This window comes from Rhagoletis pomonella, unplaced genomic scaffold, assembly GCF_013731165.1.
Source record: "Rhagoletis pomonella isolate Grant_MI unplaced genomic scaffold, Rhpom_1.0 Rhpom_scaffold_00003, whole genome shotgun sequence".
Lineage (NCBI taxonomy): Eukaryota > Metazoa > Arthropoda > Insecta > Diptera > Tephritidae > Rhagoletis > Rhagoletis pomonella.
This window is the reverse complement of record NW_023458557.1, coordinates 67,467,487-67,480,718: the sequence shown is the minus strand read 5'-3', so window position 1 is coordinate 67,480,718 and position 13,232 is coordinate 67,467,487. Positions and strand designations below refer to the sequence as shown.

General features: G+C 41.0%; 2 protein-coding genes across 2 annotated transcripts; one reads left to right on the top strand and one right to left on the bottom strand.

The window, feature by feature from the left end:
* Positions 1–3,257: 3,257 nt before the first annotated feature.
* On the top strand, positions 3,258–5,492 carry LOC118735393 (ubiquitin carboxyl-terminal hydrolase 14). Its single transcript, XM_036465111.1, has 7 exons — positions 3,258–3,387; positions 3,450–3,625; positions 3,679–3,783; positions 3,857–4,242; positions 4,563–4,719; positions 4,782–4,847; positions 4,928–5,492. The coding sequence occupies exons 1-7, from the start codon at positions 3,372–3,374 to the stop codon at positions 5,465–5,467; spliced, it is 1,446 nt and encodes a 481-aa protein (XP_036321004.1). The 5' UTR covers positions 3,258–3,371; the 3' UTR covers positions 5,468–5,492.
* A 1,950-nt stretch (positions 5,493–7,442) lies between these two features.
* Positions 7,443–12,090, bottom strand: LOC118736347. Its single transcript, XM_036466439.1, has 3 exons — positions 11,838–12,090; positions 11,571–11,681; positions 7,443–7,457 (listed from the first exon to the last, which is right to left on the bottom strand). Exons 1-3 carry the CDS (start codon positions 12,084–12,086, stop codon positions 7,443–7,445), a joined length of 375 nt encoding a protein of 124 aa, XP_036322332.1. The 5' UTR covers positions 12,087–12,090.
* Positions 12,091–13,232: the final 1,142 nt, after the last annotated feature.

Genomic DNA, 13,232 nt, shown 5'->3' with positions numbered 1-13,232 from the left:
TTAATTCCACCTGGGTTTCTTAAACACAGAGTGCGGCTGACTACTAAAGCCCGCCCCACAAATGTCAACGGCCAGGTCGGCGCAATCTTGTATTCTTGTGTTTTAAAAAGTAAAAAATTTACTAAAAAACTGCTGTTGCTGTGCTAGGACAGCATTTTCTTTACTTTTGACGCTTAGCTTTACTGCGCCAATATCAAGTGTTAACCTGCAGGATAGCTGAAAAGTGTTTTTTTGTTTTTCTGTTCTGTTGATTTCACCGCTCACTTCGAAAATGTTTTCTTTTTGGAAATTTCAAGACATAAATACATTTTTTTGTACCTGCATTTGAAAATATATTAAGGGAGATTTGTAGCATTTTAGATGTTTTTTATCCCATTTGGCCATAATGCGTGGTTTGGTTGAAATAAAGTGTGCCGGATAGTTTGACGAATTTGAAATTATGCTGTGACAGAACTGTTTGAAAGTGAGCAGTCAAATCAACAGAACGGAAAAACCAAAAAACACTTTTCAGCTATCCTGCAGGTAAACTCTTGATATTGGCGCAGTTAAGCTATGCGTCAGAAGAAAAATATGCTTTCCTAGCACGGCAGTTTTTTTAGTGTATTTTTTACTTTATCAAACACTGTTTTTAGTACTAATTTAATTTATTTGCTAAAAGATTAAATTTTTTTCCCAAAGGTTAATTTTATTTGCAAAAGTTAAATTTATTTCCCAAAAGATTAAATTTATTTGCGAAAAGATTAATTTTATTTGCCAAAAGATTAATTTTATTTGCCAAAGTTTAACTTAATATGTCAATGCTATACATGTTTTAGGGCCGTTTGCACCATGTCTAGTTAATTCTAACTCCCAGTTAAACATCTTTATCGACGTTATCGACACTCATCATATAACATGTGATCGATAAAGCAGTTAACGTGCTTAACTGAAGGATGTACCTCCAGTTAGCGTTAACTAGACATGGTGCAAACGGCCCTTAGAGGATACCTCCCTTAAGCTTTATTTGTTAATTCCACCTGGTTTTCTTAAACAAAAAGTGCGGCTGACTACTAAAGCCCACCCCACAAATGTCAACGGCCAGGACGGCGCAATCTTGTATTCTATCATTCTTGCGCAACACTAATTATCTAACCTTTACAGGTCTATTCTGCGCTGGAAATAAAATGTTTGTAACCGGTAAATAAAGTTCCTGTCAATTTTTAAACCCTTTTCGCATTCTGTATACTCTTGTAACCGGTAAATTTTGATACCATCTCATAAGCTGGTAACAAATTATTGCCCCGTGAAATATGCAATGCCAAGATTTGCACAATTCTTCATAGCTGAATTGCTGAATATTTTAACTGCATTACCAACGTACCTAGAATCGCGGTGACAAGAACTGGTAACATTTTTTGGTAATACAATTTTCCGGTTACAAAATCTTCGGTAACGTCCAGAATAGACCTGTTAATTATTGAATCATCATTGCCGAATTTTGGCTATGTGCCAACGCCAAAGTTATATGTGAACGGGCCTTAATGTAAACGCAGGTTAAGCGATTCGTTTACTGCCCGTCTTCACGTGCTGGTAAATCTCGCTTGCGTGACGACGCATGCGAGAAACCGCACGTGTAGACCGCAAAAAGTAGTGAATGTAGCCCTATGGACGGACAACTTCTGAGATACTTCGCCGACCTAAACGGGGTTAGACAGCTGCTTGCAGAGGAGCCCTCGCCTAGGCACGTCAGGAGGCATCTATATGAACTGACGGACGAAGTCCAGAGGTTCATTAAGCAACCTCTGGACCCGACAGCTTACAGACAGGCCCTGAACGGCATTCACAGGGACTCAGTCTCGAGTTATGTAGACTCTAGACCTGTGAATGCCGTTCTAGGCATACCACCCCCGGGCATAGACGAGACGGAGCTTCATCTGCCTCGGGAGACACGCACAACACTCGCACAACTTCGCTCCGGCTACTGCAGCAGGTTGAACTCCTACTTGAGTAGATTGAATGAGGATGTGCCGAATGAGTGTCCGGCATGCGGAGAGACCCCACATGACTCGAAACATCTCTTCGCATGCCCGGAAAACCCGACAACCCTAACGGCCTTGTCCCTGTAGACAAACCCCACAGAAGCTGCACGCTTCCTAGGGTTGCCGTTAGTGGAACTTGACGACAACGACTGAGATACCAACCGTCCTGGGCGGGGTTGCTGTAGCCGCTACAACAACAACAACAACCGCAAAAAGTACGAAGCATGCTTTTTCTCGCATACCGAGCGGTATGCGAGCTCTCGCTTGCTTTCAACTGTCATTTTTCTTGTTTGACAGCTATGTTCTCATTTCGCAGAATTCTTCAGAGTAGCAACATCGTTCATTTTGGAGGCAAATACAAATTTAGAGGCAGCCATTTTGCATTTGAAAATAGTATACATCACTTTATGCAGATTTTCTAATTTTCTCAAACTTTTTAAGACCCGTCCACATGGAACTTTGGCGTTGCGTTGGCGTTGGCGTCGCTTCAACAGCTGACTATGAATACATGAATTCAAATGCAGCCGTCCACATAGCCAAAACTCGACAACGCTCACGCCAACACAAAGCAAAAAGATGGCCAACTCTCAACTTTTCGCGTGCGTCACTCGTCAGCGGTTGCAAATAAATAGAATTATGTGAAATATTTTTCCTTTTTAATCAAGTGCGGGCAAGAAATATCGGCCCGTAGTCATAGTCAAAATAAAGTCGACTTTAAAGTTAGTTGCAGCTTTTTGACATAATTTTCAATGGGATATCTGTCATAAAAGCTGCAACTAACTTTAAAGTCGACTTTATTTTGACTATGACTACGGGCCATCGTTTTTAATGCAATTATTGATATGAAATATTAATTTATCTGTCGTTAGTATGTTAATTTAGTGGCCTAAGTATTCGCTTTCAAGCGTTCATTGTAGCAAGCATACTTTTAACGTGCGTTTTGTCAAACCAACGCCAACGCCAAAGCCAACGAAAGTTCTATGTGGACGGGCCTTAAGAGCCTGCAAGGCTTGAACCTTCTTGTTTGGCGACATTTTACAAATGAAAAAGTATGCTGTCAAATGCCCAGTCAACAAAACTGTATCTCGCTTGCGAGAGAAAAAAGCAGAATGCAAGCGAGATTTTCAAGCTTGTGACGACGGCCGGTTAGTCGCTGTCGTAGGATAGGTCGGTTAATTGTCATCCTGTTATTAATTTCTATTTCCGATAACCACATGAGCGCGCTGTTGTTTCTTCTCAAAACGTTTTCATTAAAATACATTATCGGCCAAATGACTTTTAGGTTTTGCAATTCAGCTAGGTGTGAAGGATAGAAATTGTTGAACAATTTGCATTTGTACCACATAAGTTAAAATGCCTGCCTTTAAAGGTATAACTATATTGGCGATAGGATAATTATTTTAAACATATGAAATTCCTTTTTTCCATTAGTTAAAGTGAAATGGGGACGCGAACTTTTTCCGGATATTGAAGTTAATACCGATGAAGAACCAATTTTGTTTAAAGCCCAACTGTTTGCCCTTACAGGAGTTCAACCCGAACGCCAGAAAGTAATGTGCAAAGGCGGTATTTTAAAGGATAATGAATGGAACCTGCAATTAAAAGATGTAAGTAAACATTTTTATCAGAGAACTGCTTAATCTTATCTTGCATGTGAAAGGGGGCTACTGTGTTGCTGTTAGGCACAAAGGAGCAAGTTCCTGAGGAACCAGTAACTCCTGTCAAATTTATAGAAGACATGAATGATGCAGAAATGGCTAATGCGGTGAGTTTATATAAATATATCTCTGTTAATAACGTTAATAACTTATTATTAAAAAAATAATCGAATAAAATAGATGGAATTACCTGCGGGTCTGACAAATTTAGGCAATACCTGTTATATGAATGCGACAGTGCAATGTTTGCATGTGGTGCCTGAATTGCGAGAAGCTCTTGAAAAATATCGAGTGGATAGCGAAGATTCTGGTTCGATGTCTACCGCAATGGCATCGGCCATAAAATTTTTGTTTAAACAAATGGAGCGCGGAAGTACAGTGACTCCAATTATTTTACTTCAGACGTTACATAGAGCATCGCCACAATTTTCACAAGTTGGCGAAAACGGAACATATCGTCAACAGGATGCTAATGAATGTTGGTCCGAGTTACTTAAAATGCTGCAGCAAAAAATACCTGCTTCCAATGACAAAGTTCTTGAAGGTAGCAGCATCAAGAAATACAAGTAAGAAAGACGGATGTCAATATTTTCAATAGACTTCTTGATGGAAAACGTATATTTTTAAATAAAGCAACTAAGGTCCGTTTTCTGGAGTACCCTTTAACTTTAAAGTTCACTTTATATTTAAAGGTTAAATAAAGTGAGCTTTAAAGTTACAGCTTACATGACAAAACGGCCCTAAATCGGTATTTTTAACCATTTTTAAGCGATTGAATCGAATTATTTTATGGATATATGGTTTACATCTTCAGTAGCTTTTTACTAATTGTTGAAAATCGTTTGAAGAATGTAAATGTCTAATTCATACAATATTTATTTTCAAGTTCTTTTATAGAGCAATACTTTGGCGGTTCGTTTGAGGTAAAAATGAGTTGTACAGAAACTGAAGATGAAGAGCCAACTATAGCAAAAGAGCAATTTCTTCAACTGAGCTGTTTTATATCGACGGAAGTTAAATATATGCATAGTGGTTTAAAATCGGTATAATAAGCATACATAATCGCTATAATATTTTTCTAATAACATTGTATTTTTATATACAGAGAATGAAGGAACAACTGGTAAAACGATCGGAAACTTTAGGGCGCGATGCCAATTACATAAGAACTGTAAGTATTCCCTTCTCTAAATATTTTGGATATAATGCATTTTTCAAGTAACTTGAATTAAAATTGTTAAACTTTTGCAGTCGCTTATAAGTCGCCTTCCAGCATATTTAACGATACAATTTGTCCGTTTTCAATACAAGGGTAAGGAAGGCATAAATGCCAAAGTTTTGAAAGATATAAAATTCCCGATCGAATTCGATGCATTTGAGTTATGTACTCCTGAACTGCAAAATAAGCTGTGTCCAATGAGAGCTAAATTTAAAGAAGCGGAAGATAAGCATTTAGAAGGCGATATTAAAGCAATTGCTGAACAAAATAAAATTTCTGTCAACGAAACTGATAAAACTGTTGAAACCGAAAACTATTGGTTCGAAGATGATCCAGGCAGCAATAACTCTGGATATTATACTCTTCAAGCTGTATTAACGCATAAAGGAAGGTCAAGTTCTTCGGGACATTACGTAGCTTGGGTTAAACACACTGGTGATATCTGGTTTAAGTTTGATGACGATGTGGTGACGTCCGTAACCACTGAGGATATTCTTCGCCTTTCAGGAGGTGGTGATTGGCATTGCGCTTATGTACTTCTGTACGGACCAAAATTGCTGAAGAAACAATGAAATTAAATTAATATTATAATTATGATATTTGGTCTTTAAATATTTCATGTAGAATAGACTAAAGGGTGCCGGTTTCTATTAATTTTTCTCAAACTTCGTTGGCTATGTTACAATCAACGCGAATTTATATAAGCTGGTGTCGTCTCATCAGCTGTTAGTAGCCGGTGCGTTTAGAAAAGCATCAGGGAAAGCTTTAGTTATTTACCGGACGTTTTTGTGGTGGGGGCGGAGGGGGAGGGGCATGGCCCCCTAATCCACCCCATTCGAAAAGGGACAGCCCCTTTCCCGCACTTAGGGATTATAACACTCACAAAGTAGAATTCTCCTCTCTGTTTTGCGAAGAAAAGGAGCTGAACACCTTTTTTAATGCTGACTGGGTTATATCCTATCTTCTTTTGTCTCATTCTTTTGCATATTTTTCAGTTTGACTGCTGAACTCCGCCATTTAATTTGCATATGCAGCCAAAGTCGGACGCGCGATTTTGAAGGTGTTTTTATTTAATGAATTGTGAGTAATTGGTTAATATTAAAGTCGTGAAGAAAGTTATAACGGGTACTGTTTAGTAAGTGGCCCACCTATTTCGGGGTATTGCGTCCAAAGGGGTGACCCGATCCAAAAATTGCACACACTTGTAGCCAAGGGTCTACCCATTATTTTAACATCCACTATTGTAATTTTGGGTCACTAATTTATTTACAAATTGGGTTTGAAATATGCCCTTTTTTGTAAAATTCGGAAATTAGCGTAAATTTATCACTCCTATTCTCCTTAAAGCAGCTACATCAGCAATATATTTTTATATTCTCCTTCACTTTACACTTTACTCGATGAGCTATAACTTTCTTTATAACTTTAATATTAACCAATTAATCACAATTTATTAAATAAAAACACCTTCTAAATCATGCGTCTGACTTTTGTTGCATATGCAAATTAAATGGCGTAGTTCAGCTGTCAAACTCCAAAATATGCAAAAGAATGAGAGACAAAAGAAAATAAGATATAACCCTGTAAGCATTAAAAATATACAAAGGTGTTCTCTGTAAAAGGTATTCAGCTCCTTTTCTTCGCAAAACAGAAAGGAGAATTCTACTGCCTGAGGGTTATAATCCCTAAGTGCGGCCGAAGGCCGCCTACGTAGAAAGGTGTTCTCTGCAAAAGGTGTTCAGCCCCCCTTCTTTGGCAACACAGAAAGGAGAATTCTACTGCCTGAGGGTTATAATCCCTAAGTGCGGCCGAAGGCCGCCTACGCAGAAAGGTGTTCTCTGCAAAAGGTGTTCAGCCCCCCTTCTTTGGCTACACAGAAAGGAGAATTCTACTGCCTGAGGGTTATAATCCCTAAGTGCGGCCGAAGGCCGCCTACGCACAAAGGTGTTCTCTGCGAAAGGTGTTTAGCCCTCCTTTTTTCGCCTGATAACCACCTTGGGATAACTTCTTTTATTTAAAAACCCCACAGATTCTGTTAGTTGGGTTATATTCCACTTCAAACTGCTCAGTTTGCCTCGGAAAATGCCGTTTTTACCCCATTTTCAAACGGTTCCCTAGGGGTCTGTGGGAGGTCCCCAACGGGGGGTGGGGCTTTTCGTAAAGTGGCGACTGGCCCCTTTCGAATGAGGGGGATTTGGGAGGCCACGCCCCCTCCCCCTCCGCCCCCCACCCCAAAAACGATGGGCCAATAACTAAACATTTCCCGTTATAACTAATCGAATACAAAAAATGTATACAAATGTAAATACAAAAATGTATTGGTGAAGTTGCTGCTTTAGGGAGAGTAGGAGTGGTAAATGTACGCTAATTTCCGAATTTTACAAAAACGGGCATATTTCAAACCCAATTTGTAAATAAATTAGTGACCAAAAATTACAAAAGTGGGTGTTAAAATAACGTGCAGAACCTTGACTACAAGTGCGTACTAAACGTAACGTACTAAAGAGTACCCAAGCATCAAGCCGTCTATTTTCTAAGGGGATTCCTTTAAACTCGTAAAGTCTTAAACCGTGTAAAACGCCTAAGTTTACGAGGCTTTAAGGGGAACGCCCCTTTGCGAAAAGGTATAAATAGGTGCGTAAAGTGACTGTTTGACAGATCAACCAGGATTTTGTGCAGCAATTTTTGTTTCGCACTATTTTCCATAACATCCCGCCATCTTGTCTTTATCACTCTTGGCTAAAATACAATAAGGGTATTCATCAACCGTATAAACTTATAATTGCGTAAACCTTATAAATGAACTGTCAAAATTTTTATGGAAACTCGTTTACGCATTTCTGATAAATTTCTCCAGCGATTTCACTGAATAAACTTGATAAACTGAAGCCAATGCAACTCTGACGCAACTCTAGCTATTGTTTCGATTATCCTTGAAACCTCGTCCGGCAAGAATGATAGAATACAAGATTGCGCCGTCCTGGCCGTTGACATCTGTGTACCACAAGTAAACAAAGAATAGAGCAAAAAGAAGAACGAGTTGAAACTGCCAAAACAGTTCACTTTACAGCGAAAATTGTGTTTTAATTATGATAAATGCGAAAATATTGCATTTTTCACCTAATCTATTAGAGAATAGTGAATGTTTTAGTGCACTCCATTGCATTGCAATTGAGGCTGCTGCATCAAACATTTTAGTGCACTCCATTGATTTGCAATTAAGGCGGCTGCAGCAAACTGCGCCAGCATCTCAGCGGGATTGATTAGTTAACTTGCTAAAGGAAGCTGCTTGGATCAGAAGCGAAATCATTGTGATAACATTTCAGGAGCGGCTTTGCCGCGCCTTATCTATGTACACAAAATGCAGGGATTCGTCGCAGCGCTACACTTGCATCTACGCATCTTGAATCTTGACGGATGCCGCACTTCATTTTATTCGTTGTTACGCAGCCTTTAACTCAAAAATCACTCACAAATTGCAAATTAACACAATTTAAACTTTTAATTTAAATTTAAAATTTAAATTTTTCACTTACAATTCAAATTTCTCTTTGCTGCTGATTTGTAAACAAAGGTTTATTTACAAGTTACCACAACTGACAAAATCGGCAAAACCAAAGTAGCGGCATGAACCAAAGACACAAGATCACGTAAGAACAAGAGAGTGAAAAAAGTCGGTTTTTTTTTGCGGGTTCTACGCCATCTTGTTTCACTGGAAAACGAGCGAAAAGTAGACAAAGCAAAGAAAACAACGAAAACAAAAATTAGCCAAAATTATTGTCAGCCACTTTAAGCGCACAATTTAGGTAAAATGATGCAATAAAATGCTTGAAAATGTGTTGTCATGTTGAATTAACTCTTCTTTACTTAAATAAAAGAGTAAAATAGTGGTGCTTGTGATGTAAACAAACGCTCAGCTGACGAACCCGCCTTCGCAAACTTTTTTCTCAAAACCAGTTACAAATACAACGTCGCGTTCTTACGTGATCTTGTATTTTTGGTTCATGAAGTAGCGGTACCACTGACGGCGCCACCTTTGTTCGCTGCACCGTGCCCGTCCGGATTTCCCAAATCTCCGGTTCGTATCGCAGGATTGTTAAATAAATGCTAACGATGGCCAAATTTTAGTACAATTAACTTTATTGTACAACAAACAATTTACAATACTCGCTAATACAGTAAAACACTTGTTAATACTTGTTAAAGCAATAACAATTCTTTACTACTTGTTAACACAATTAGCGCCGGTTGTTCAATGTCTGGTTATCACTACCACTACACTTTCGACGATTTCGACATCATGCGATCGATAAAGCAGTCGGTGTACTTAACCGGAGCTTCTACCTCCGATTTGTGTTAATCAGACATTGAACAACCGGCCCTTAAACTTATAGCTTGCTTATGCGCAACTCACTTCTCTGCTCACTTTACTTGTAGCTTGCTGACTTGTAACTCGTAACTAACTTAACTCCGCTGTGACGTGGCTCTTATATACCTGCGCTCGCACTCATGGCAACTCTCGAACGTTCTGAAGTTCATCGCTCATTCTCTTTCTCTCGCTGTTCGCAGTGTTCATCCAACTGACGTTTCTCTTTGTGGAACATTCTACGTCATTCCTCGAACATTCTGCCTATTTCTCGTTGTTCGCTTCGCGTTGTCGCAGTATTCGCCACACCGCCCTCCACCTAAGTCTGATCGCCCCGATCAGACACACTTGCCGCTCCAACCGCTGCAAGTCTTTCCAAGTGGACCACTTCCATCTTGGTCCTCGGTCTCCCCATTGTCTGGATTCGATGCACTGCGTCCTTCAGCGGTTTGTCAATCTTAAACGGGTCTTTCCAGTCAAGTCTTTGCTTGGAGGTGAAGCTTTTCTTCTGCTGCGACATGTACAACCACAATGCGATACTGGACATTGCTTCCGGCTTATCTCCGGGAGTGCACCATCTCACATGGTCGTGCTTCTGCCGGCCACTAATGGTGACCAGACCATGTCTCTTCTCGTGGGCACCCTTTTCGCCAGATCTATGCCGCATCATCTGTCCATGAAACCCAGACTCCCGCTTTCGTGCTGCACTGCCTTTAGCACATCTTGCTATATCCGGATCCTTACGCTGAAGCTTCCGCCGTCGTTTCGTATCTCGCTCTTCCGCCGATGCTAACTTCATTGACCGGACATGTATAATCTCACCTTTGGCTTCCGGCTTAACTGCTCGCCTTTGCCGACCACCTTTTTCGGGACACTTCAAAGCGCGCCTACTGCTCCCACAGCCGCTTCCATTCCCGTCCACCGGCGTATCACCATTGCAACGTGGTTCAGTGGCTTTCCTCCTGCCGGAAACACTGCCTGGCTAGCCATGACCACTTCCTTGTTGCGACCTCTTCTTCACTGAGCTGGCGGAACCGTCACGCTTTTCCTGTATCGGTGAACCACTTCCTTCTCCTGACGAAACCATTTCGTTTCCATTACTGTCAACCTCTGCCCAACTAACCACTTCCGTTTCTGGTGGAATCTTCGGATCTTCCTCTAAGACCAACCGTTTGCTGAAGCACTGGTTGTCGTAACCAACCCTAAGTGCCACTTTCCTGTCGCCATAGGTTAGGATCATTCCCTGGAGGTCAATCTTCATACCTCGACCAATTAGGAAATCCACGCCATGATGACTTCACCCACAATGTCTGCCACAATAAACTTCGTGTACGAGGCCAACCCGTCGATTATTACCTCGCATAGTACTTATCCTAACACTTGGGTTCGCTCACCAGTTGCAGTCTGCAGCTTTGCTCCAGGTAGTGGCTTCACATAAAAAGTAGTCACATCAGGTCGAATAATGGAATGTGACGCTCCAGTATCCACTGTCAGTACTCGCTCCTGCCCATTCACACATCCATCAGTAGTGAGGTTGCTCGCATTCCGGCCAATTTGTGAGACGGACATTATGGGCCCTTCAACTTCTGGAGCCAGCACGCGGCCTTTCCTGCTGGCTCGTTTCAGTTTAACGACTGATTGGAGTTGGCTTCGTCTCCTTCACTCCTGCGTTTGCGTCCTGCTGAATTGTTGAACCCATTGGAACTTGCACTGCAATCGCGGGCGAAGTGGCCTGGCTTTCCATATTCAAAACATTTGCCAGAGCCATTCTTTTTCTCGCCCAGCAGTTGGATAATCTTCTTCAGCATTTCATTTATCTCGTCCGGTGTTTCCACTTTCACGCGATGTGCTTTGTAGCCTGGTCTACTGAGAAGCGCCGCCGTTTCACGCGTGGAGACAGTTTCAGCAAATGTTGGCTTGGGATTCGCGTACGTCTCCCGCTTGGTATACACGTCCCGCATTCCGTTGATGAACCTATGGATTTTTACCCTTTCAAGGTGCTCACCAGATGCGTCTCCAATAGTTAAGTGAGCCAACCTCTCGATCTCTGAAGCGAATTCCTGTAGAGTTTTGTTGGACTTTTGGCAGCGATTCTCTAGCTCCATCTGGTAGATCTGTCGCCTGTGCTCGCTACCATAGCGTCTTTCCACGGCCCCCATCAATGCATCATAATTGTTCCTTTCACAGTCGGGAATAGTCTGCAAGATTTCCGCTGCAGGTCCTTTTAATGCCACGAACATAGCAGCGGATTTATCCTCCATACTCCAACGATTTGCTGTAGCTGTCTTCTCGAACTGGAGCTTAAAGACCTGGAAAGGAATCGTGCCGTCAGAGGTTGGAGTTTTTACCTTGGGAGCGTTCGTCGAAGCGGCTGGACGATTCAACTGCAAGTCTCGGAGTCGACCTTCTAACTCGCCCATCTTAGGGCCGGTTACTCAATGTCTGGTTAACACTAATGTCCGGTTAAACATTGTTATCGACGTATTCGACTCCATTCATATAACAAGGAGTCGGTAACGTCGATATAAAGATGTTTAACCAGAGATTAGTGTTAACCAGACATTGAGTAACCGGCCCTTAGCCTCGACTTTGTCCTGTCTCTCTTCGATTTTTTCCTGTATTTGTACAATCTTTGCATCCTGTACTTCCAGTTGGGATGACATCTGTGCTGATACCGCTGCTGATATACGTGTCTCCAGCGCTTGTATCTGCAATGAAACATCTGACGACAACTGCGACCTTTGTGCTTCAAGCTGTGTTTGCATCTGTGACGACAGCTGTGATGACCTCTGTGACATGGCAGCCAATATCGCGGTCGTGTCCATAGCTGTTGATGAACTTGGAGACTTTTGCTGTTCTTCAACCTTCCCGGATGTCTGCTGCACATCCTTCGACAAACAAGCGGCCTCATCCTTCTGTTCATCGTTTGCGGATGCATCGTCGAGTTTACAGTGGAAGTCGTATTTGTCCACGTCGATGCCTTTTGCTTCCATAGCCTCTCGAAACCGGGATATCATTTCCACTTTTATTCCGGAGGTAGCCAAATTACACTTTTCCAACTCCTGTTTGAGTTCCTCAATCTTTAAGTCCTGAATTTTTGCCATTTTCAAAAGTTTATCCTTCGGGATTTATTTAACGATCCCACTTCTGACACCAATTGTTACGATTATCCTTGAAACCTCGAATGAACCAAAAATACAAGATCACGTAAGAACGCGACGTTGTATTTGTAACTGGTTTTGAGAAAAAAGTTTGCGAAAGCGGGTTCGTCAGCTGAGCGTTTGTTTACATCACAAGCACCACTATTTTACACTTTTATTCAAGTAAAGAAGAGTTTATTCAACATGACAATACATTTTAAAGCATTTTGTTGCATCATTTTACCTAAATTGTGCGTTTAAAGTGGCTGACAATAGTTTTGGCTAATTTTGGTTTACGTTGTTTTCTTTGCTTTGTTTACTTTTCGCTCGTTTTCCAGTGAAACAAGATGGCATAGAACTCTCTAAAAAATCAACTTTTTTCACTTTCTTGTTCTTACGTGATCTTGTGTCTTTCGTTCATGGAAACCTCGTCCGGATTTCCCAAAGCTTCCGGTTCGTATCGCTGGATTGTTAAATAAATGCTAACGATGACCAAATTGTAGTACAATTAATTTCATTGTACAACAAACAATTTACAATACTCGCTAATACACTTTACAATACTTGTTAAAGCAATAACAATAGATAGATAGTTGGTTGGGTATGGCACTGCGACCAGTAGGTCTATTGTGCCCCAAGCAATAACAATTCTTTACTACTTGTTAACACAATTAGGGCCGGTTGTTCAATGTATGATTAGCACTAATCGGAGGTAGAAGCTCTGGTTATATACAACGACTGCTTTATCGATCACATCTTATATGCATGATCATGATTCAATAATACAAGGTTAGATAATTATTGACAGCTGCGGTTTGACACTCCCTTACA

What these genes read in the sequence shown, in the direction of transcription:
- LOC118736347 (XM_036466439.1), bottom strand. Translation starts at nt 12,086, where the DNA reads ATGGACACGACCGCGATATTGGCTGCCATGTCACAGAGGTCATCACAG. An exon ending in AGGACAAAGTCGAGGCTAAG is followed by an intron (nt 11,682 to 11,837) that starts GGCCGGTTACTC and finishes ACCGGCCCTAAG; the next exon opens with ATGGGCGAGTTAGAAGGTCG.
- LOC118735393 (XM_036465111.1), top strand. An exon ending in ATGCAGAAATGGCTAATGCG is followed by an intron (nt 3,784 to 3,856) that starts GTGAGTTTATAT and finishes CGAATAAAATAG; the next exon opens with ATGGAATTACCTGCGGGTCT. An exon ending in AGCAGCATCAAGAAATACAA is followed by an intron (nt 4,243 to 4,562) that starts GTAAGAAAGACG and finishes TTTATTTTCAAG; the next exon opens with TTCTTTTATAGAGCAATACT.